A 25,386-nucleotide genomic window follows, 5' to 3' on the forward strand; every position below is an offset into this window, starting at 1 on the left:
GAGCAGAGCACTTTACAGAGCTAGCACTCTTGTAAGGGAGCTGTAAAAGAGCAACGTCCGAAGCCAGTTCCCGAAGTTTCGGATACGTTTTGGGACGTGGTCAACATTTTGGTTAGGTTTTCAACATTTTGATTAGGTGTTCACAAGCCATTGTAAGGTATGTCAAGCTTCTTAACTATTTTACGTTTCGTTAAACGAGATGCCAATATACAGTAGGCCGATAACCCATTAATTGATGAAGCACACAAGTCATCGTATTGGGTTTCCGATACTTTCTGAAGTCATGCCTTACTTGTCGTATCCATTACATAATGTGCAAATGGTTGTATTCATGTGAAATTAATTTAGAAGTATTTACCATACTGCTGAATAGTATTTTATGAAACTGTTGTTTGAATATCGCAAAAAGTCCTAACTGACACCTCATACCTCACCGTTGACCATGTGTTGCCTCCTACCACAAGAGCTCATGCTGTGAAACAATGTGGGGTTCCCTGTAATCCCTGCTCCTAAATAACACTCATTCAATTCAAGGAGAAATAGAAAGTAATGAATGATGAGATATTCCATCTTATAACATTCATTAACCCTTTACTGCAGTGGGCTAAATCAGGGTCGGTAGTCTTAAACAAATCTACTTTGAAACAAAGGTGTACACCTCACACACATGGTTATGGGCTTAAAAAAAGAAGACACCTGTACCATGTCAGATATAGAGTTGAATTGTATTGAATTTAGATTTTGCATCCCAATATTACACTTTATATACATCACAGAAGACTGGAACATAACAAAACCGTTTGACATAAAAATGCTAGATTTCCAGCTGTTTAAAAAAAAAAAGTTTATTAATTATGAAATTATTATTATGAAAAATATTTATAACATTTCACCCATGAGGCCACTGGTCATTTGACTGCAGGAAAGGGCTTATTTGTTTGACAGAAAATGGTTTTGAAGCCAGGCCATGTCTTCAGTATTATTTTGGTAATTACATATTCATAGTGTGTTTTGTGTGTGGCAGCAGAACAGCATTGTTGTTGTTCTTGGGAGGCCCTTATTGCCTTCCTCCCAGACTGCATTAGAAGTGGATCAGGGCTTGGGACTGAGACGGGAACGTGGGTAGCTGCCTGCCTGGGTAGTGAGAGGATTTTAGGCTTATCAGATGACCTTATTCACAAGGGATGCATCCCAAATAGCACCCTATATAGTGCACTACTTTTGACTGTGCACTTCATCGGGAATAGGGTGCCATTCGGGATTCAAGCCAAAGGCTCAGGAGGTGTTGGGAGAACATGCAGCGCTCACTCACATTTGACATGCCCGTCACGCTTACCCTTTACTGTTGTCACTCAACATTGTGGGCCTTTGACTCAAATGAATGTATCAGACTGTCATATGCCGGTCCTTCCCAAGCATAGTTATTATTACATGAAATTAAATACCTTGCACCCCATTATATCAAAGCGATTCAAAATCCTTGTTGATAAACCTGTGACGGGTGCAAAAATAAATGATCACAATAACATAGTAACGGCACCTTTGACTCTCATGACTTCTTTAAAGGCAGTTGAATGCTACAGTGTGCAGCTTGGCTCTGCCGTCTTGCTGTGTGACATCAGACACTGTTTCATTTTCTGGTTGAGATGATTTAAGCCAGAGGGTTCGGGGGATTCTAAGTTACAGCAGGAATGTGAGCTGAGAGGTACTCTGCTGTAGGAGACCGGAGACCTGCCTGTTATTGGTCTGTTTCCCATCAGAGAAGCATTTCCTCTCGTCTTGTCCGCCTCTCTTCTTCTCTGCATCTCTTCCTTCCTGTTTTCTTCTCTTCTCATCTTCTTAATTAATGCGGAAAGAGGAATACGAGGGTTTTGGTTTCAGAAGTAATAAGAGAGAAAAAGCTTAATATCGTTTTTCTAGCAAGTCTATCTGTTTGGTCACCAAAACAACTACTATAGCTATCTTGTAAACTTGCTAGCTATTTCAGTGGATGTTGAATCCATTTGTACTCACAAATGAACACATTTTTAGCGTCCTCTGGAAAATAATGCAACTTCCTAGCGCGTCGTGCAAAACACCTTCCACGTCGGTTATTATTTTCTCATAGCCCCTCGTTGATTTACCCTTATGTAAACAGAAACTATCAGAGCACTTGAGCAGGATATAAACTCTATTGGGCTAAAACTGCTCACTCAGAATGACCCTGGTCTGGACAGAACTTTACAGAACAAAACACATAAACTGGGGTTATTCCTAAATGAGAGGGTGAAAGGGGCCTTGGTCAGGTCTCGTTTTGCTACTCTCAGGGACATGGTATGACAAAATATCCTAGCGCGTAAAAATAAATAAATTGGAACAGTCGGTAGGGAGTTTGACCTCCCAATATAGGTGATTTTAACATTCAAATGATCTTCCTCTTCTCCTCTTCACTTTTTCTCCTGCCTTCTCAGAGCTATAAAGAGCAAACAGTGTCATAGTCCTCAATACCCTCAATCCAGCCTTCCCATTAAAGGCTACAGGTAGCCTAGCGGTTAGAGCGTTTGGCTGGTAAGCGAAAGGTAGCTGATTTGAATGCCCAAGGTGAAAAATCTGTTGATGTTCCCCTTGAGCAACGCGCTTAATCCTAATTGTTTCAGGGGCTGTTGATAATGGCTGACCCTGGCTGACCCACTCTCAGGGGGGAGTTGAGATATGCAAAAATAAAATGTCACATGTGTATAATACACACTTGTATATGTGTGAAACAAGACCAATATATATATTTATTATTAGGGCAGGGAGAGGCTTGGGACCTCGCAATATGATATTAACAGAATACTTTGGTGCCGACAAGATATGTATTGCGATTCTATATGTGTTGTGATTTGATACTATGATTGTATTGCGATTCGATGTTCCAAACATATGTCTGTTGCGGAGGGACAAGAGAGAGCCATGAGAAAGCAAGTTTTGAACTGTCATGGCAATATAAGTGCTGAAAACAAATGGTCTTCCTGTTTAAAAAGAAAATGGAGAACAGCTATGAATTAAATATTTTTGGGTGCAGGACAGGTGGGTGCAGGACTAGCGCAAAAATAATATTGCGATATTGTCCAAACAATACCATACGATATAAATAATATCCCAATATGTAACTGCATAGATTTTCCCCCCATCACTACTTATTATTTACCAGGCTATAGCACAATAACCTCTAAATAAACATCTACATGATTTTCAATGTTTGGTACACAGAGTAAAATATAATTGAGGGAGAGGTTTGGGAGGGGCACAAACAGCTATTCATTCATTACTATTACCTATTACTGTCTCATTGGAGTTTCCTTGGAAGCTTGTCTCCCTTCTCTGCTAGTTTGTCTGGTGCAGTACAGTATAATGATGCACACACATATGCTACACTCTCTCTTGCTCTCTCTCCCTCTCTTGCTCGTTCTCTCCCCCTCTCGCTCTCTCTTGCTCATTCTCTCCCTCTCTTGCTCGTTCTCTCCCCCTCTCGCTCTGTCTTGCTCGTTCTCTCGCTCTCTTGCTCGTTCTCTCTTGCTCGTTCTCTCTTGCTCGTTTTTTCGCTCTCTCTTGCTCGTTCTCTCGCTCTCTTGCGCGTTCTCTCGCTCTCTTGCTCGTTCTCTTGCTCATTCACTCGCTCTTTCTCGAGCTCATTCTCTCACTCTCTCTTGCTCGTTCTCTCGCTCTTTTGCTTGTCACCTCGTTTTCTCGCTCTCTCTTGCTCTTTCTTGCTCACTCTCATGCTCGTCCTCTCGCTCTCACTCTCTTGCTCGTTATCTTGCTTGCTTTTTCTCGCTCTCTTGCTCTCGCTCTCTTGCTCATTCTCTCTCTCTTGCTCATTCTCTCGCTCTCACTCGCTCTCTTGCTCGTTCTCTTGCTTGTTCTCTCCCTCTCTTGCTCGTTCGCTCGCTCTTTTGCTTGTCACCTCGTTTTCTCGCTCTCTTGCTCGTTCTTTTGCTCTTTCTTGCTCGCTCTCATGCTCGTTATTTTGCTATTTCTTGCTCGCTCTCATGCTCGTCCTCTCGCTCTCTTGCTCGTTATCTTGCTTGCTTTTTCTCGCTCTCGCTCTCTTGCTCATTCTCGCTCTCTTGCTCGTTCTCTCGCTCTCTTGCGCGTTCTCTCGGTTTTCTTGCTCGTTCTCTTGCTCTCTCGCTCATTCTCTCGTTCTCTTGCTCTCTTGCTCATTCTCTCGCTCTCTAGCTCTCTCGCTCATTCTCTTGCTCTCTTGCTCAATCTCTCGCTCTCTCTCACTCTTGCTCGTTCTCTCGCTCTCTTACTCGTTCTCTCGCTCTCTTGCTTGGTTTCTCGCTCTCTTGCTCGGTTTCTCGCTCTCTTGCTTGCTCTCTTGCTCATTCTCTTGCTCTCTCGCTCATTCTCTCGTTATCTTGCTCTCTTGCTCATTCTCTTGCTCTCTTGCTCATTCTCTCGCTCTCTCTTGAGCTCATTCTCTTGCTCTCTTGCTCAATCTCTCGCTCTCTCTCTTGCTCGTTCTCTCGTTCTCTTGCTCTCTTGCTCATTCTCTCGCTCTCTAGCTCTCTCGAACTCATTCTCTTGCTCGTTCTCTTGCTTTCTCTCACTCTCTTGCTCATTCTCTCGCTCTCTCTTGCTTTCTTGCTCACTCTCTCTTGCTTTCTTGCTCACTCTCTCGCTCTCTCTTGCTCGTTCTTTTGCTCTCTTGCTCGTCCTCTCGCTCTCTTGTTCGCTCTCTCGCTCTCATTCTTGCTCGTTCTCTTGCTTGCTCTTTCTCGCTCTCACTCTTTTGCTCGTTCTCTTGCTCTTTCTCGCTCTCTTGATCATTCTCTCTCTCTTGCTCATTCTCTCACTCTCGCCCGCACTCTCTTACTCGTTCTCTTGGTCTGTTTCTCGTTCTCTCGCTCTTTTGCTTGTTCTCTTGCTCATTCTCTCGCTCTCTTGCTCTCTTGCTCGTTCTCTTGCTCTCTCTTGCTCTTTCTAGAGATAATTTTCTTGCTCATTCTCTCGCTCTCTCGCGCTCTTGCTCGTTCTCGCTCTCTCACTCTCTTGCTCATTCTCTCGCTGTTTTGCTCTTTCTCTCGCTGTTTTGCTCTTTCTCTCGCTCTCTTGCTCTCACACTTGCTCATTCTCTCGCTCGCTCGCTCTCTCTTGCTCGTTCTCTTGCTGTCTCTTGCTCGTTCTCTCTTGCTCACTCATTCTCTCGCTGTCTCGCTCTGTTGGTCGTTCTCTCGCTTTGTTGCTCGTTCTTTTGCTCTCTCTTGCTCGTTCTCATTCTCTCGCTCTCTTGCTCATTCTTTTGCTCTTGCTCGTTCTCTCGCTCATTCTCTCGCTCTCTCTTGCTCGTTCTCTCGCTCTTTTGCTCTTCCTCTCGCTCTCTCTCTTGCTCGTCCTCTCGCTCTCTTGCTCATCTCTCTTTTGCTCTTGCTCTCTTGCTCATTCTCTCTTTCTCATTCTCGTTCTCTCGCTCGGTTGCTCGTGCTCTCGCTCTCTCGTTCTCTCGCTCTCTCTCGCTCTGTTGCTCGTTCTCTCGCTCTCTCGCTCTCTCGCTCGTTCTCTCGCTCTCTCGCTCTCTCTTGCTCGTTCTCTCTCTCTTTCTTGCTTGTTCTCTTGCTCTCTTGCTCGTTCTCTTGCTCTCTTGCTCGTTCTCTTGCTCTCTTGCTCATCTCTCTCTTGCTCTTGCTCCCTTGCTTGTCCTCTCTCTCTTGCTCGTTCTCTTGCTCTCTTGCTCGTTCTCTTGCTCTCTTGCTCATCTCTCTCTTGCTATTTTGCTCTTGCTCCCTTGCTTGTCCTCTCTCTCTTGCTCGTTCTCTTGCTCTCTTGCTCGTTCTCTTGCTCATTCTCTTGCTCTCTTGCTCGTTCTCTTGCTCGTTCTCTTGCTCTCTTGCTCATTCTCTAGCTCTCTTGCTCATTCTCTTGCTCTCTTGCTCATTCTCTAGCTCTCATGCTCATTCTCTTGCTCTCTTGCTCATTCTCTCGCTGTTTTGCTCTCTCTTGCTCATTCTCTCGCTGTTTTGCTCTCTCTTGCTCATTCTCTCGCTGTTTTGCTCTCTCTTGCTCATTCTCTCGCTGTTTTGCTCTCTCTTGCTCATTCTCTCGCTGTTTTGCTCTCTCTTGCTCATTCTCTCGCTGTTTTGCTCTCTCTTGCTCTCTTGCTCATTCTCTCGCTGTTTTGCTCTCTCACGCTTGATCTCTCTCTCTCTCTCGCTTGATCTCTCTCTCTCTCTCACGCTTGATATCTCTCTCTCTCTCTCTCTCTCTCTCTCTCACACACACACAGCTGTGAAACAACTTTAGTTAATTATGATGTTGTGTCACTGTGTTGGAAAGACATTTAATAATCGGTGTTTGAGCTTCCTGGAAGGCTGCTTTCTTAAAGAGCTCATTTATCCTTCCCTCGCCTAAGGCATGACTTCAATATCAGACTCCTATAGTTCTCTTATTAGTTGTTTCCAGGGAGAAAATTAAGTAATGAACTAATGCTAATGAATGCAAATTATTTAGCGGTTGACTACCATACCCATGTCTTCTTGTGCAGAGAACTTCTCTACACCAAAGTCTCGGGGTGGATAGCAATAACATAGTACTGTTGGTTTTAACATTAGAATAGTAGGTCTATGCTGACTAAGGTCTAATGGTGAATGAAGTATAAGTCCTTACTGTTTTACTGCAGTATACTCATATCCCTCTGTTAGGAACTAAACCCAATTCTGATTTACTTCAACAATTAGCTTTCTGTGGTCTCAAATTAAAGGAACCTACAGACTTATCATTCACATCGTCTAAGAGTCTCGTAAATAATTCGGATAATTTATTACTTTTTGTATAGTGATTAACAGCCTTACTTTTGACAAAGTAATTAGCTTGTCAGTGAAGCAGGACAGAATAATGACATTGGCATGAATCATTAAGGTGAAGGTATACTTACAAAATGCTAAAAGAGGTTATAAATAGTTTAGAAACCATTAATGTTTGTTTATAGATGAGTTATAAACAGTTGTTACACATCATTTGAAATTGTGTGTACTGTAACTGTTATTGAGAAGGCCTGGTTGTTTTTACATAGACTGTCTTTTTGACAGGCTTCTCATTCCTATAATGACCACAAATATTTCTAGGAGCCAAAGTTGTAGTCATATGCTTAATGATATTGCTATAAAAATGGGGGACAGAGAATCTTTGAGAAAATACTCAAAAAAGGTAATTAAAGTAGCAAGTCGGTCAGGGATTAGAGAACACTGCTGTGGATTTAATTAAAGTGTGTTAAAGTCCCTGCTCCCTCGCGTGTGTTTACGGAACGGTTTGCTGAAACAATATACCCCCTTCCCGCTTTGTCGGCTAGATTAGATGAAGACCTTCAAAATGTATTGATGGAAATGAGGCCTTTCAGAATGTATTGACGGGAGAACTCGGTGTCTCATAAATAATGATGATATTTGATTGCATTTTGGATTGTGATTAACAGCCTTACTTTTGACAACGTAGTCAGCTTGGTGGGCAAAGATAATGCTGCACAGCCATGAACTGAATTGAAGATTGTGAAAGCATCTCGAGAGATCTCGATCTTACGAACATTGAAATAAGATTGAAATAAAGATGTGAAACTTTCCAGTGAACTATGGAAAGCATCTGCAGAGACTCAGTGACAAGTGACAAGTGGCTTCTGGTTCCAATTCATCATGTCTGGCTGTGGTATCTGTGGATTCATCTCAGAAAGGATCTCACAGCCAGCGTCTGCTATTTATCTTGGTGCAGAACATCGACGAGCAATCTGACCCGGGTGTTGCATCAAAGTGGATGACAGTCTTCTTTTTGTCAGTCGAGCTTTATTGATCCTCACATCCATAGACTGTCACTGTCCCCCGAGCCTAGCTAGCTCCCTGGCAAGGGGAAGGAGAAACAAACAGGTTACATTGAGCCACATATTTTCCTCGTGGATTGAGAGTGGGAGTGAAATCTCTCCCTGACATCTCTGGGGACTTTAGTGTCTCTGAACAAAACCTTTTAGCTTTTAGGCCAGGGCTGTAAGGTTCACTGCAATGAGGTGTAGTGTAGCACGCTACCCCTCCTGCTTCCTGTGCGAGAGAAAATGCTGGAATTAAGAATATGGTCTCACTCATATGAAAGTGCTCCCGTCCTGAGCTCAACTGACAGTGTGTTTTGAATTATGGATTGGCTAAATGTGAAATCACGAGAGAGGTCTTTGAGCTAGTTTGTTGTAAATAGGGGAAGCTGTGTGACATGGCACATGGTACTGCGATATTTGCTTGCTCTATACACATTGCATACATTTGAAATGTTACATGTGATATAAAGTCAAATTACACTAAGTCATGTCCAAATTATTGTCAAGACAATAGCTATGTCAAGGAAGAAACCTATCTGACCTATCTAGTCTGCGCTTACATTTTTACTGAACATTGTACATCTGAGAGGGTTTAAGAAGGGAATATCCCATGATTTCCTGTATGTCTATACCCCAAGTGATTCACTGTCCCTCCCTGAGGCTTTATTGCCTTCTCAGAATGAGATGGAAAATTTGCAATTATCATCTACAACTGCGCACTGAGATACAGAACACAGAATTAGCAAGTGCAGGCATATTGAGGACACCTATGACTGTAAAGTAATTGGAAAGGTGTTAAGATAGCAGAAGACCGACTGGGCACAGACGTCAATTCAACGTCTATTCCACATTAGTTCAATGTAATTTCATTGAAATGACTTTGAAATCATGTTGACTCAACCAGTGTGTGCCCAGTTAAACTGTCCCATGGCGGGGTGCACTGCTCAAAATGTTTATTCTCTTCACAGGATATTATTTGGCATCTGCTAGAATCTATTCATTTTTTGTCCCTAGCCAAGATTGTCCCCACTTCCTACTGAATCAAACCATGTTGTACATTGTGATGATTGAATCATTTATGGCTCTTACAGGAATGGCTCAATCACAGCTAATGAAGATAATCTCATTTTTGTTTCCTTTAGTCTAGATACAATGGAGAGCTGCCAAAGACTGAATATCATAATTGGAGAAATGGAAGAGTAGTAGTGCGACTGCAATTCGGGCAATTCGCACCAAAATGGCGGCCCACCGGATCATCAGAGTGACCAACAGTAACCATGTTCTCCCTCGCTGCAAATCGGAGGGCACGCTCATTGATCTCAACGAAGGGCTCTCTGAGGCTAGCCTCACAGATGTCAAAGGTGAGGATTCAATACTGATTAATGTACCAGAAAGTTATTCAGCCATTTAAATATATATTGATTTGAATGCAAATTGAGGATGAATTGAGGATGTTTATATGAATTTCTGCTCTTCCTTTTCTTTTCATGCAGTGCCTTCTTCCAGTGCCTTACGGCTGGACAATTCAGCTTCCTTTGTAACTGCTCATGAAGTAGTCGCCATCAAGGACTACTGCCCATCTAGCTTTACCACTTTAAAGTTTTCCAAAGGTGACCGGCTTTATGTGATGGACACGTCGGGTGGAGAGTGGTGGTATGCCCACAACAACACAGAGATGGGCTACATCCCCTCAGCATACGTCCAGCCCATCAACTGTAGGAACTCATCACTCAGTGATAGTGGCATGATAGACAATCTAGGGGAGTGTACAGAGGAAGGGGCTAAGGAATTGGATCTCCTAGGGGAGTGGACAGAGGTGTCCGTTAAGACCACTCCTTATTCGCCTTATTTTAACAGCAATCCCTTCTCCCTCCATACCTCCTCCACCAACCCCTTCATCAACAGTGGTCATCTACATGGTTCTCTGGACCAGAACTGTAATGAGAGGGGAAGGTCCACGGACCTGTTAGTCTTTGACTCCCTGGCCTCCCCAGTCTCCCCTTCGGGACCTAACTCTACCTCCAGGACCACCATGATCAATGGCTTCAGTAGCTGCAACATATTTGACATGATGTCAGCCACCAGCCCCAACCAGGACTTACAGGTTTTACAGACACTGCGAAGGGATAACCCATTCTTCAGGAGCAAGCGATCGTACAGTTTATCGGAGTTGTCCATCCTACAGACACAATCCAACCCCCCCTTGCCTTCTTCCGGGTTCTTCGCCTGCCTCAAGGCTCCCTCGCCAGAGCAGTTTCAGAGCAGGGAGGACTTCAGGACTGCGTGGCTAAACCATCGGAAGCTGGCCAGATCTTGCCATGATCTGGACTCTCTGGGGCAGAGCCCTGGTTGGGGACAGACTCAGCCGGTGGAGACCAACATTGTCTGTAAACTAGACAGTCGTGGAGGGGCCGTTCAGCTCCCAGAAACCCAGATCAGCGTCCATGTCCCTGAAGGACACGTGGATCCTGGAGACACCCAGCAGATCTCAATGAAGGCCCTTCTGGACCCTCCACTGGAGCTGAACAATGACCACTGCTCCACAGTCAGCCCAGTGGTGGAAATCAAAGTGTCCAACATGGAGACCAAGTCCTTCATCACTCTGGAGATGACCGTGTCCGTGACGGTGAAGAAAGACAGTGGTCAGGTAGCTGAGGTGCTCTGCGTCCGGAGTGACTGCAAGGAGGGACCCTATATAATCATCCCACATGCTTACCTATACAAGGACACAGTACAAGTCCAGTTGGATAACTTGGAGCCGTGTATGTACGTGGTGGTAGTGGTGCAGGCCCAGCACCTCAACCTTAATACAACTGTATGGGACAATGTGTTGAAGAAAGTCACCCTGGGTGTCTATGGGCCCAAGCACATCCATCCTTCATTTAAGACAGTCGTGGCCCTATTTGGGCATGACTGTGCCCCTAATACCCTACTGGTGAGTGAGGTGGGGAAGCAGGCCCACTCCTCCCCTCCAGTGGCGCTCACGCTGTGGGGGAAGCATCAGTTTGTCCTGGGTAGGCCCCAGGACCTTCAGGTTGGCCTATACTCCAACATGTCTAACTATATGATTAAGGCTAATGAGCAAACCAGGATGATTCGGGCCTTCCAGGTCAAACTGGGGAAGGTAAGCCGACTCATTTACATGATCACATCCAACAACCCTGAGGACATATCAGACTTCACCTTGCAGGTCCAGGTCAAAGACAGCCTGGATTGTATCCTGGCTCAGTTCTGCGTCCAAACACCGCAACCGCCTCCGAAGAGTGGAGCGCAGAACACTGGCCACAGGCGGTTCCTGAAGAAGAAAGAGGTGGTGGGTAAGATTCTTCTGTCACCTCTGGCCATCACTGCCAAATATCCACAGTTTCAGGAGCGCTGCATCACCAACCTGAAGTTTGGCAAGTTGCTCAAATCTGTGATCAGGCAAAACAAGAGCACATACCTGTTGGAATACAAGAAGGGAGATGTGATCGCCTTGCTGAGCGAGGAGAAAATCAAACTACGAGGACAACTGTGGACCAAAGAGTGGTATATTGGATATTATCAGGGAAAGACCGGTCTTGTTCACGCGAAAAACGTTCTGGTTTTGGGGAAAGTCAAGCCTATTTATTTCTGTGGTCCGGACCTCACAACAACCATGCTAGTGGAGCAGATTTTGAAGCCTTGCAAATTTCTCACATACATCTACGCCTCTGTGAGGACAGTACTCATGGAAAATATAGGGAACTGGAAGACCTTTGCAGACGCACTGGGATATGGGAACTTACCTTTGTCTTGTTTCTGTCGGACTGAACTGGACAACGAGCCTGAGAAGGTTGCCTCGGTTCTGGAGAAGCTCAAGGAGGACTGCACTAACATGGACATCAAGGAGAGAAAGACCTTCCAGAAGGAACTCATGACAGTACGTTTGTGTGTGTGCGTGTGTGTGTTTGTGTGTTTGTCTCTTTCTCTCTCTGATGCGTGTGTATGTGTGTTTGGAAACCGCTCGTCATGCACGTTGTACCTCTTAGGCTGTAGAAGCTATTCAAATGTATGGTTCAATACAGAAACCATATCAAAAAGGTAAAGAAATAGGAAATTCCACTTTCTCTGGAAATGGGTAGCGCTTCTGTGTTTATTCCCTATTTTCCATCAGCAGCAGATGTTGACATGGTATGGAGGCAATGGGCTGTGATGTACTGTGAGATGGGGGGGGGGGGGCTGATATTTTACTGTACTCAGGTTATTCAGTCACATGTGCCTTAGGAGTAGGCCTACTTGTTGGGAGAATAAGTGTGCTGTGACTTACAATGCACAAAAACACAGCTACATCACCTCCTTCAGTGCAACTCCTGAGACTGAGACACAAACAGAGACGACAATATTCTGAGAGATTCTCCTCAAAGCAGGCAGGGTTGCTGTTGTGACCAAAAGTGTTGACTCAACATTCCTCCCACTTCCTCTCCAGTCACCCTTTTCAAGTTTTAGACAGAAGTGCTTGGTAATGTAACTATACCCCGCATTGCAACAGTCACAAACAGGCAACAGTTGTTTGAATTTTGGATCTGTGGAGAAATTGGATCTGTCTGGGAAAGTGAGGTTGATGTCTTTTTCACAATGCTTGCTTATGCAAGCCTCTTATCAGTCAGAGCTAGCATATATCAGTTTATTTTGGTATGAAATATAACAGTTGTTTATGCCAACAATGGTATTTCGATCAAAGGCAGGCTAGAATTCAAACAAGCAAACATTTTTTTCTGCCAACAGGCATGATAAGCTGATGTTAGGCTTTAGGTTTGTGCAAATATTGCCACTGCTGGCTACTGTACATACAGTAGACAAAGGGATGAGGATGGATTGGTCTCTGATAACAATGATCCATGCCCAAAGCCCTCATACTACCCCTCACACACACACACACTATTTATGGTGGACACACAGATCGGTTTACTGTGCCCCTAGCCTGGGAGTAACCTAACATAGCGGGCATAAAAGAAAACACCTGAGTGGAGTTCCCACATCCGGTTTTCAGTGGAAGAGGAAGTTGAATGATTGAATGAGCTGGATCCCTGAAACCTAGAGGCACCTGGCTGTTGGCAACTCTGCTAATGGTGTCCTGGAGGCAGTGCCTGAAATAGATCCATGTCTTATCTTTTGATTCCAGCCAGTCTTGATAGCCTGCAAGCCACAGTAGAAACAGAGAGTGTTGTTGCCGATCCTGATCAGGCCAAGAAACACCAGATATAAACATCAGTGACACAACTGTTGTTCCATACTGGCACATTCGAGCAGGATCTTGAGGACCATTGATATTGCTGCGCTGCAGTCTACATAATATGCTGCGTCTTACGTTGATTCTCCGGTTGTTGCAGGAATTTTCCCGCACAGCAAGAAGTAATGTATTCAAGGTTTTAAAAAGCTAGTCATTTCCTTGATTTGCCCTAAACCAAAAAAATGTATCAACCGTTCTGCATTTTTTCCATTAACTATATTCCACATAACAATTCACATTTCCTGTTGCTACAAGATTATTTATCTGCGGTGCGAAACTGGCACAAGTTAAGATATGGGATCTGTATATAGGTTTGTGTGGGGGGAGGTGGTTGTATAAAGGTTTGTGTGGGGGGAGATGGTTGTATAAAGGTTTGTGTGGGGGGAGATGGTTGTTTAAAGGTTTGTGTGGGGGGAGATGGTTGTATAAAGGTTTGTGTGGGGGGAGATGGTTGTATAAAGGTTTGTGTGGGGGGAGATGTTTGTATAAAGGTTTGTGTGGGGGGGATGGTTGTATAAAGGTGTGACAATATTGCAGCACTTTATGTCATTATAGTGAGAGTCTATGGTGAGAGTTCTGTGGTCTTTCTGTTGTTCTGTGGTTCTGTAGCTTTTCCTCAAATTTAGTAATTTGCCCTTTTGGTGACCTTAATCTCACACAGTATTAATTAATTATCTGGACTAAAACTTTTAATCAAAAAGTTTGTGCAAAACCTAAACTAAGAAGCTTTAAAGCTCAGGTAGTAGGCATTGTTAGACAGAACATAACCATGGTTAGGTCATATGCGTGTCTGAATTAACACAAACCAAAAATACACTACATGACCAAAAGTATGTGGACATCTGCTCGTCAAACATCTCATTCCAAAATCATGGGTATTAATATGGAGTAGCCCCCTTTGCTGCTATAACAGCCTCCACTCTTCTGGGAAGGCTTTCCACCTGATGTTGGAACTAGAGGTCGACCGATTAATTGGAATGGCCGATTAATTAGGGCCGATTTCTAGTTTTCATAACAATCGGAAATCGGTAATTTTGGACGCCGATTTTGCCGATGTAATTTTTTTTATTACACCTTTATTTAATCTTTATTTAACTAGGCAAGTCATTTAAGAACACATTCTTATTTTCAATGACGGCCTAGGGTTAACTGCCTTGTTCAGTGGCAGAATGACAGATTTTTACCTTGTCAGCTCAGGGATTCAATCTTGCAACCTTACGGTTAACTAGTCCAATGCTCTAACCACCTGCCTCACGAGGAGCCCGCCTGTTACGCGAATGAAGTAAGAAGCCAAGGTAAGTTGCTAGCTAGCATTAAACCTAATCAATCATAATCACTAGTTATAACTACATATGGTTGATGATATTACTAGTTTATCTAGCGTGTCCTGCGTTGCATGTAATTGATGCAGTGCGCATTCGCGAAAAAGGACTGTCGTTGCTCCAACGTGTACCTAACCATAAATACCAATGCCTTTCTTAAACCTGCATATTTAGCTAAAGGAAATCCAGGTTAGCAGGCAATATTAACCAGGTGAAATTGTGTCACTTCTCTTGCGTTCATTGCACGCAGAGTCAGGGTATATGCAACAGTTTGGGCCGCCTGGCTCATTGCGAACTAATTTCCCAGAATTTTACGTAATTATGACATAACATTGAAGGTTGTGCAATGTAACAGGAATATTTAGACTGATGGATGCCACCCGTTAGATAAAATACGGAACGGTTCCGTATTTCACTGAAAGAAAAGTCTTGTTTTCGAGATAATTGTTTCCGGATTTGACCATATTAATGACCTAAGGCTAGTATTTCTGTGTGTGTTATTATATTATAATTAAGTCTATGATTTGATAGAGCAGTCTGACTGAGCGATGGTAGCAGCACCAGCAGGCTCATAAGCATTCATTCAAACAGCACTTCCGTGCGTTTTGCCAGCAGTGCTGCTGTTTATGACTTCAAGCCTATCAACTCCCGAGATGAGGCTGGTGTAACGATGTGATGTGAAATGGCTAGCTAGTTAGTCGCTCTGAGACTTGGAGTAGTTGTTCCCCTTGCTCTGCATAGGTAATGCTGCTTCGAGGGTGGCTGTTGTCGTTGTGTTCCTGGTTCGAGCCCAGGTAGGAGCGATGAGAGGTACGGAAGCTATACTGTTACACTGGCAATACTAAAGTGCCTGTAAGAACATCCAAAGGTATATGAAATGCAAATGGTATAGAGGGAAATAGTCCTATAATAACTACAACCTAAAACTTTTTACCTGGGAATATTGAAGACTCATGTTAAAAGGAACTACCAGCTTTCATATGTTCTCATGTTCTGAGCAAGGAACTTAAACGTTAGCTTTCTTACATGGCACATATTGCACTTTTACTTTCTTCTCCAACGCTGATTATTTAAACCAAATTGAACATGTTTCATTATTTATTTGAAGCTAAATTGATTTTATTGATGTATTATATTAAGTTAAAATAAGTGTTAATTCAGTATTGTTGTAATTGTCATTATTACAAATAAATTCAAAAAAAAAAATTGGCCGATTAATCGGTATCGACTTTTTTTTGTCCTCCAATAATCGGTATCGGAGTTGAAAAATCATAATCGGTCGACCTCTAGTTGGAACATTACTGTGGGGACTTGTTTCCATTTAGCCACAAGAACATTATTGAGGTCGGGCACTGATGTTGGGCGATTAGGCCTGGCTCGCAGTCAACGTTCCAATTCATCCCAAAGGTGTTCGATGGGAAGGAGGTCAGGGCTCTGTGCAGGCCAGTGAAGTTCTTCCACACTGATCTCAACAAACCATTTATGTGGACTTCGCTTTGAGCACAAGGGCATTGTCATGCTGAAAAAGGAAAGGGGCTTCCCCAAACTGTTGCCAAAGTTGGAAGCACAAAATCATCTAGAATGTCATTGCATGCTGTGGCGTTAAGATTTCCTTTCAATTGAACTAAATGGCCTAGCCTGAACCATGAAAAACAGCCCCAGAGCATTATTCCTCCTCCACCAAACTTTACAGTTGGCACTATGCACTCGGGCAGGTAGTGTTCTCCTGGCATCCGCCAAACCCAGATTTGCCCGTTGGACTGCCAGATGGTGAAGCATGGTGGCGAGCTTTACACCACTGGTGATCTTAGGCTGTGTGCAGCTGCTCGGCCCAGGAAACCCATTTCATGAAGCTCCCGATGAACAGCTCTTGTGCTGACGTTCTTCCAGAGGTAGTTTGGAACGTGGTAGTGAGTGTTTTAACCGAGGACATGATTTTTACGCACTGTACGCTTCAGGACTCTGAGGTCCCATTCTGTGAGCTTGTGTGGCCTACCTCTTTGCGGCTGAGCCGTTGTTGCTTGTAAACGTATCCACTTCACAATAACAGCACCTACAGCCAACGTGGAAAGCTCCAGCAGGGCAGAAATTTGACAAACTGACTTATTGGAAAAGTGACATCCTATGACGGGGCCACATTGAAAGTCACTGAGCTATTCAGTACGGGCCATTCTACTGACAATGTGTGTGTATGGAGATTGCATGGCTGTGTGCTCGATTTTATAAACCCGTCAGCAACGGGTGTGGCTGAAATAGCCGAATTCACAAATATGAAGGGGTGTACACATAGTTTGGTATATATAGTGTAGCTGATTATTATATAAAAGTCGCTAAATAAAAGATAACCGAGATTAGCACTTCAAGTTAAGTGGCCTATGATTCAAATTCCTCACAAAACGTTAATTCACAAGTGTGACCACCACATGCATAGCTCTGTCTAGCCTACACAACGCTGTGCTCTATGTATGGGCTTTAACACCCTGCCTTCCCTTTTTTTCTGAGTCGCTAGCATGGTCTGACAGGTGTCGTCAGTTGAAATGTGAGGAGAGGAAAGGAGACATTGGTCAGGCGAGATAGCAGGCCGGGGGGGGGGGGGGGGGGGGGGGGAGACCAACGCAAACTGACACCCACTAAGAATTCTCAAAGTGATGGATGGTGTTGCTCAGGTAGCAGACAATTGAAATGCCATCCCACTGCTCATCACTGAAATTGTTCCCAATGGCCAACCAGAAAGACCGAGAGAGACACCTGCAGATTCTTTATTTCTTTAGAGGTCGACAGATTATGATTTTTCAACGCCGATACCGATTATTGGAGGACAAAAAAGCCGATGCTGATTCGTCGGCCGATTTTTTTAATGTATTTGTAATAATGACAATTACAACAATAGTGAATAAATACTTATTTTAACTTAATATAATACATCAAAATCAATTTAGCTTCAAATAAATAATGAAACATGTTCAATTTGGTTTAAATAATGCAAAAACAAAGTGTTGGAGAAGAAAGTAAAAGTGCAATATGTGCCATGTAAGGAAAGCTAACGTTTAAGTTCCTTGCTCAGAACATGAGAACATATGAAAGCTGGTGGTTCCTTTTAACATGAGTCTTCAATATTCCCAGGTAAGAAGTTTTAGGTTGTAGTTACAGTGCCTTGCGAAAGTATTCGGCCCCCTTGAACTTCGGCCCCCTTGACCTTTTGCCACATTTCAGGCTTCAAACATAAAGATATAAAACTGTATTTTTTTGTGAAGAATCAACAACAAGTGGGACACAATCATGAAGTGGAACGACATTTATTGGATATTTCAAACTTTTTTAACAAATCAAAAACTGAATATACTTCTGTGTATTAATTATAGGAATTATAGGACTATTTCTCTCTATACCATTTGTATTGCATATACCTTTGACTATTGGATGTTCTTATAGGCACTTTAGTATTGCCAGTGTAACAGTATAGCTTCCGTACCTCTCCTCGCTCCTACCTGGGCTCCAACCAGGAACACAACGACAACAGCCACCCTCAAAGCAACGTTACCCATGCAGAGCAAGGAGAACAACTACTCCAAGTCTCAGAGCGAGTGACGTTTGAAACGCTATTAGCGCGCACCCCGCTAACTAGCTAGCCATTTCACATCACATCGTTACACCAGCCTAATCTCGGGAGTTGATAGGCTTGAAGTCATAAACAGCAGAGCTGCTGGCAAAACGCATGAAAGTGCTGTTTGAATGAATGCTTATGAGCCTGCTGGTAACTACCATCACTCAGTCAGACTGCTCTATCAAATCATAGACTTAATTATAATATAATAACACACAGAAATTTGAGCGTTAGGTCATTAATATGGTCGAATCCAGAAACTATCATCTCGAAAACAAGACGTTTATTCTTTCAGTGAAATACGGAACCGTTCTGTGTTTCATCTAACGGGTGGCATCCATCAGTCTAAATATTCCTGTTACATTGCACAACCTTCAATGTTATGTCATAATTATGTAAAATTCTGGCAAATTAGTTTGCAATGAGCCAGGCGGCCCAAACTGTTGCATATACCCTGACTCTGCGTGCAATGAATGCAAGAGAAGTGACACAATTTCACCTGGTTAATATTGCCTGCTAACCTGGGTTTCTTTTAGCTAAATATGCAGGTTTAAAAAATATATACTTCTGTGTATTGATTTTAAGAAAGGCATTGGTGTTTATGGTTAGGTACACGTTGGAGCAACGACAGTTCTTTTTCGCGAATGCACACTCATCGATTATATGCAACGCAGGACACGCTAGATAAACTAGTAACATCATCAACCATGTGTCGTTATAACTAGTGATTATGATTGATTAAGTTTAATGCTAGCTAGCATCTTACCTTGGCTTCTTACTGCATTCGCCCTGGGGCGGCAGGGTAGCCTAGTGGTTAGAGCGTTGGACTAGTAACCGAAAGGTTGCAAGTTCAAACCCCCTGAGCTGTCGTTCTGCCCTTGAACAGGCAGTTAACCCACTGTTCCTAGGCCGTCATTGAAAATAAGAATTTGTTCTTAACTGACTTGCCTAGTTAAATAAAGGTAAAAAAAAACAACAAAAAAAACAGGCAGGCTCCTCGTGAGGCAGGTGGTTAGAGCGTTGGACTAGTTAACCGTAAGGTTGCAAGATTGAATCCCTGAGCTGACAAGGTAAAAATCTGTAGTTCTGCCCCTGAACAAGGCATTTAACCCACCGTTCCTAGGCCGTCATTGAAAATAAGATGTGTTCTTAACGGACTTGCCTAGTTTTTAGTTCATTTTTTTTGCAAAATCGGCGTCCAAAATTACCGATTGTTATGAAAACTTGAAATCGGCCCTAAATAAATCGCCCATTCCAATTAAATCGGTCAACCTCTAATTTCTTATTTTAACCTTTATTTACACAGGGTGTCATATTAAGACCCAGGTATTTCAGTCCAAGCAAAATTCTTGCTGGATAAATTGCTCTTTGCTAAGAAGCTATTTTTATTTATTGTAATTTAAAAATGTAAAATCATCTTTCAATATGAAATGTAGTCAATCTTTAAACATGAAAAATGTCATAAATAAATACAAAATTAAACAATAAATACTTTTCATAAATTGTGTGTGTAGTAAGACACTGACTTTGTACAGACACTTTTGACAAATAGACACGGCAATGATTTTAGTCACTACTGCCATCATCCTATGTACTGTACACACCATTAAATATAATGACTGAAAGTCACCGCTGTGTCTACTTTCCCCATTTCAAACTAGAGAGAAGTTTATACACTGCTGATGTAGAAACTTTTTCCTCACATATAAAGTCCCTGGTTGACTTTAATGAGCAGGTTGAGTCCTTGTTACTTTGTTCTTCCCTCTCCTCTCTCCCCTCCCCTGCTGTTAGTCTCAGGGACACTGTGTGTGTGTGTGTGTGTGTGTGTGTGTGTATGCATTTGGTGCTTGCCTGTGTGTGTGTGTGTGTGTGTGTATATACGCTCCTTTCCCTGCCTTTTAAATGCAGGGAGAAGAGCCAGACAGGCTCATTTGGAATGACGCTTAGAGAGATAACTGCCTCTGAGAGCTCTGAGGCACATGGTAAATTTGAGCTGTCAGTCATGTCTGTCAGGGCTTTCCCCCAGTGGACATGTGGATCAAGTCAGAGAAGGAGTAAGCCTCCGCACCCACATTTTCGAAGGATGTCCCTAAAGCTTCCTCATTTTCATCAGCCTGCCTACCACTGGCATTCAGGTGCCATTCTCTGATTGGATGGGAAACTGTCTGAGTGTGCGTGTGCGCAGGCATGTACACACACAGGATACACTTCAGAAAATTTCAGCGAGTTACGTAGTTTTATCATAGGTTTAGATTAAGAGTTGAAACGAGAAGTAAACGTGAATGGCATGAGACCTTTTGGAATTGGAAGGTTTTATAGGGATCCATTGCACTCTGGAATGTTTGAAAAATAAACGAGATCACTCACTGAACTGTGCAGGAGGTCATTCAAAAGAGCTGGATTTCTTTTCATACAGTTCCTCTCTGAAGATAAAGATAATGGAATATGACATTATTAGCTATTGGTTTCATGAAAGAGTTCTGCATGAACCATAGTACATTGTCACAACGTTTTTGGTTTTACTCATGTTATGGGATATACCTTATGCAGCATTTAAGCGTTGTTTATCTGCTGCCATGGAATACATGACCCAACTCCTCAGCACTGTATTGGAAAATTACATGTCATTTGGTTTGAGGTTTTCATGACAGGAAGTGATTGAAGGATTAAGAGGATAGATGTTGAGTTACGAGGTTTTAAGAGACAGTGATTCAACTAATCTTCCTGCTGGTTGAAAGCTATATGTCATAACTGTGACATGGTAACTAGAGTTGCACTCCAAATGGCACTCCATAGGGGTCTGGTCAAAAGTAGTGCACTATATAGGGCCCTAAAACTCAACTCTGGACCTCGAAGCCAGTTCCACACCATTTAAAAAAAAAAAAAAATGTTCCCCTCTAATCAGGAACTGATTTAGATCTGGGACACCAGGTGTGTACAATTCATTATCAGATAGAACAGAAAACCAGTAGGCTCTGAACCTCGTAGGGTAAGAGTTGAATACCCATGATATATGGTATAGGGTGCCATTTGGGACTCACACTAGTAACTACGCTACCATGTTGACTCCTTGGCCCTGCCAGACCGGTGCCAGATGTTGTGAATGACACAGCATTAGGTCTGTGACTGAACTGAGCCACTCCATTGTGTCACTCACAGTTGACTCAGTTGGCATTGTTGGCAGATGGAGGTAGAAGCCGGCCCAGTAGCCAGACAGATGGTGGTGATGGTGGACGTTATGCTGCAGTCCTGTTTGAGTAACTTTGACAGAAATGTGAGTCCTGATACAGCAGTCAGCGCAGGACAGAGGCCAGCTCATTAAAACAGTGCTGTTCAGAGTCGGCCAGGTGGCCAAGGTGACTGGAGTAGCACTGAAATTCTTTGAAGACAGTGTGTGTGTCCCGGTAAGCACCCTATTCCCTATTTAGTGCCCTCCTTTTGACCACGGCCCATAGGGGACTATATAGGGCAGTGTTTCCCAACTCGAGGCCTCGAGTACCCCAATATAACTCGTTGTTATTGTAACCCTGGACAAGCACACCTGATTCCAGTCCTAAATGAGTCCGGGGCTACAACATAAATATACGCTGTTGGGTGTACTGGAGGACTGGAGAAACACCGATATAGGGAATAAGATGCCATTTGGGATGCAGAAGTCACTCAGCACCCAGTTTGACAGACCAACATATGGATTTGAGTGGTATGAGCTCCACATGCCTCATTCTCTTTCTGCGAAGCAAACACATGCTGGCTCTTCTATTTAGATACAGTACTGTGCAAAATATAGATAGTGTGCCTGCCTCAGCAGATCCTGTCAAGTTGCAGGCAAACTCTCCATAGAGACTTTGAAGTGGAAAAAAACGTTTATGTATTAACTGTTTTGTAAGATATAGTGGGGAAACATATGCCGTCTCTTATTGGCAGGCTTAACTGGTTGGCTCTGACTTCAAAACATGAGTTCCTGTACATAAAACATATTGTTTTTATTGGGTTGTACTTTCCATTTTCCTTTGATATTATATAGCCCTCCTGGGTTGTAGCCTACACAGTGTAGACATGCTGTATGGCAGCCCACCTCCTCATGGGATCCTGATAGGCTTGATTTGCAGTCTCCCTTTCTTTCATCCCCTGTTCGTCTGTGGTGTGTCTGGTAGAGAGAGGAGTGGATTACTAGTGTATTTTCCCTGGCCTCCTGGTTTTATTGTCATTCAACACATATGTGTGTCTGTGTGTCAAGACCCAGAGAGGCTCTTCTGAATCATGCTATAATTCATCCTCAGACTTCACAGCAGGCTTTGTTAAAGAATAGGGAGGGATAGTGTAGCCGTAGTTAGAGACGCAAATGTATTGTATCAAGACAATACCCTGGCCCCCTAATGCTGTTCCTCCCCACTCCTTTCACTATGTCTAGAGAGTCATGTCTTCACACCCCTTTAATGGTGAACACGATGTGACACAATGGTGTGTCATTGCTGATCCGTGGGGTGTGTTGTTGAACTGTTGTCTCGTAGCTAAATGTCGTCTTCTGTCGACGACCTATGCTCCAGGAGGAATAAAAAGCTTGAATTAGTAAATCAAGTTGTCTTTATGTGGCCTTTCTTCTAGGCCCTGTTGAAGATGGATTGCCAAGGTCTGGTGGCCAGGCTGATCATGGACTTTGTCCTGCTGACCACGGCCGTGGAGGTGGCCCCGCGCTGGAGGGAGCTGGCGGAGAAGCTGGCCCGGGTGAACAAGCAGCAGATGGAGCAATACGATGCTCCGCACAGGGACAAGAACGGCCTGGTGGACAATGAGGTGAGATTATCAGCCCATTACATCTAGATACTGTAACGTTTACTGGGTTTGACTGGTGTTGGCTGCCTCAGACCTGTAATAAAATGGACGTGAGAAAATGCTAACCCTGCTATCAGTTTCTTGTGTGCAATGTTCTTTTATATCAGCCAGTCAGACTTGACCTTAGAAGCATTTGGAATGATTCTCTGTCCCCTCTGCTGATCTTGAAGGGTTTTATGAGTACTTTGGATTGATTGATCGGTTGTTCTATAACAGTTGATTGATTGATTCTATGTTGACAGTCAATGTGGAAGCCAGCCTACGACTTCCTGCTGACCTGGGCGGCCCAAATTGGGGACAGCTACCGGGACGTGATCCAGGAGCTGCACCTGGGCCTGGACCGAATGAAGAATCCCATAACCAAGCGCTGGAAGCACCTCACCGGAACGCTCATTCTGGTCAACAGCCTAGATACGTTACGCAGCTCTGCCTTCAGCCCTGTAGGACAGGGGGACTATGCCATTTGATCTGTATCCATCTACATCTGAAATGGCATCCTATTCCCTACATAGTAGTGCACTAGTTTTTGCAAGAACCTGGTCAAAAGTAGTGCGATATATAGCGAATAGTGTGCCATTTAGGATGCACACTGAGTCTCTGGAGCTTGGCACTATGGATCCAGCAGGACTACTACTGGTCTCCTCCAGCCCTCAGGATGACCAATCAGCAATCACACCTTTACCATCGCTGTTATACCAGGAACTTTCAACTCTTGACCCTGCTCCCATCCTCTTGCACAGGACTACAATGGTTTGTAACCAGTAACCACCACTTCACACAGAGCACATGTTACTGTAGGTCCATTTCTCTGGCGGGTTAAACACTCTCATTGGAATTTACAGTAGATTATTATTAAGCCACAATATTGATGTGATTTCATAATGGTTGATGTTTCAATCAATTTCTAAAGGGTGGTTTTTAATCTGTATTGTCTTTTGCTACACATTTTTTTTCTACAAAATGTGGCATAGCACTCATTTTTATGGCTTTTTTTCACTAAATATATATTTCAAATGAAAAATATACAGAAACTTGATTTATGAAGTGCATTATACGCAATCACTTCTGATTTCTATTTCTATCCCCCTTATGTGTTTCTGTGCTGAAAATCTCTTTTTGACTGCTCTTTGTACTTTTTGCGTTCCAAAACAGTTAGGTGCTAGCCTAGATCAGTTTATTGTTCTACACAAAAGTATCATCATTTCAGAATAAACCCCCTTTGGTTAGTTTCCTCTATGTTCACTTTAGGACAAAATGCGTGCCACAAAAATCTGAAGAATAATTACATAATGTATCCAGCAAGGATCTTTCCTCTTTGTTTTCTGAAAATGTAAATGCAGAATTACCTCACGATATGGTCTCTTTATTTCATTTGTTTTAACCAGCAGTAACGGAATGAACAATTCTTTTGAGGAATTCAATTAGATGTGATGGTTTAAATAGTTTGGTATGTTTTGTGAATGCAGATGAAATGTTAAAAGTATTATTTGCATAGTTAAATGGTCACACTGGTCTGTGACGGTACAGATTGACAAGTTCTGCACTTCGATGCCTCTATTAGTTGTTGTCTTTACCTGTTGGTTCATATTAACTCAATAAAATGGCTGACAATTCTAAAGTGCCTCTGTCAGGCAGTGTGCAGCTTTCATGGTCGGAATTTGTGTTCCGTGATTCTACATTCACAGACATTATTAAACATAATTTGTCTCAGTATGGTCCTACACAAAGGAGCACAGTGAAAGAGTAGCCTAGGCTACAGTGTTTTCTGGGGAGGAGGTATTGGACTCTTGGGCTAGTGGCCAGTTGGCTTGTTTGCTAATTTAAAGCATTCCTAAGCATTTGCATCAGGCTGATTCATGAGATCAATCTCATACTGTAGATAAATAACACAATTAATTGTAGACTTGCAAAAGGAATCCATTTTTTTTTGTTGCATTTCCATAAAAAGATGGACTTTTAATGAGGTAACTGATTAATGAATTAAGCTAAAACAATTCTGGAATTAATGAAAACTCAAAGATATTATAATGAACAACAAATCACAGTAATATATGGATGGATTAAATACTGTATGCAACAGGATCTCACAAACTAATTTCCAGTCTTGACGTTCGTCCAACTTGCGCCAAGGTCTAATTGCGAGGCTGCAGTCAAACGTCAAATTATGCCGTCAAAAAGTGAGATTGGGTTGCAGACGCTCTTATCCAGAGCAACTTACAGTTGGTGCATTCATCTTAAGATAGCAAGGTGAGACGACCACATATCAGTCGTAGTAAGTTAATTCTTCCTCAATAAAGAAGTTATGAGCAAAGACAGTGCTAGTAAGACCAGTGCAAAAAAAAAAAAAAAAGGGTTCAATAAGTGTTCTTGGCCCGTCCCCATTAGAGACCCCCGTTTGGTTCCAGGTAGAATTATTTTGGGTTTCATGTAGAAACCCTGTGGAACAAGGGTTATACGTGGAACAATAAACGGTTCTATTTGGAACCAGAAGGATTCTTCAAAGGGTTCCCCAATGGAAACAGCCAAAGAATCCTTTTAGGTTCTAGATAGCAACTTT

General features: G+C 43.0%; 1 protein-coding gene across 1 annotated transcript; it reads left to right on the forward strand.

The window, feature by feature from the left end:
* On the forward strand, window positions 1-25,162 carry sh3bp4a (SH3-domain binding protein 4a). The gene is made up of 5 exons (XM_021571443.2): window positions 1-157; window positions 8,962-9,180; window positions 9,313-11,720; window positions 22,602-22,790; window positions 23,072-25,162. The coding sequence occupies exons 2-5, from the start codon at window positions 9,057-9,059 to the stop codon at window positions 23,294-23,296; spliced, it is 2,946 nt and encodes a 981-aa protein (XP_021427118.2). The 5' UTR covers window positions 1-157; window positions 8,962-9,056; the 3' UTR covers window positions 23,297-25,162.
* The last annotated feature ends 224 nt before the right edge of the window (window positions 25,163-25,386 follow it).

The sequence above is a fragment of the Oncorhynchus mykiss genome, chromosome 18 (genome assembly GCF_013265735.2).
Source record: "Oncorhynchus mykiss isolate Arlee chromosome 18, USDA_OmykA_1.1, whole genome shotgun sequence".
Taxonomy (NCBI): Eukaryota; Metazoa; Chordata; class Actinopteri; order Salmoniformes; family Salmonidae; genus Oncorhynchus; species Oncorhynchus mykiss.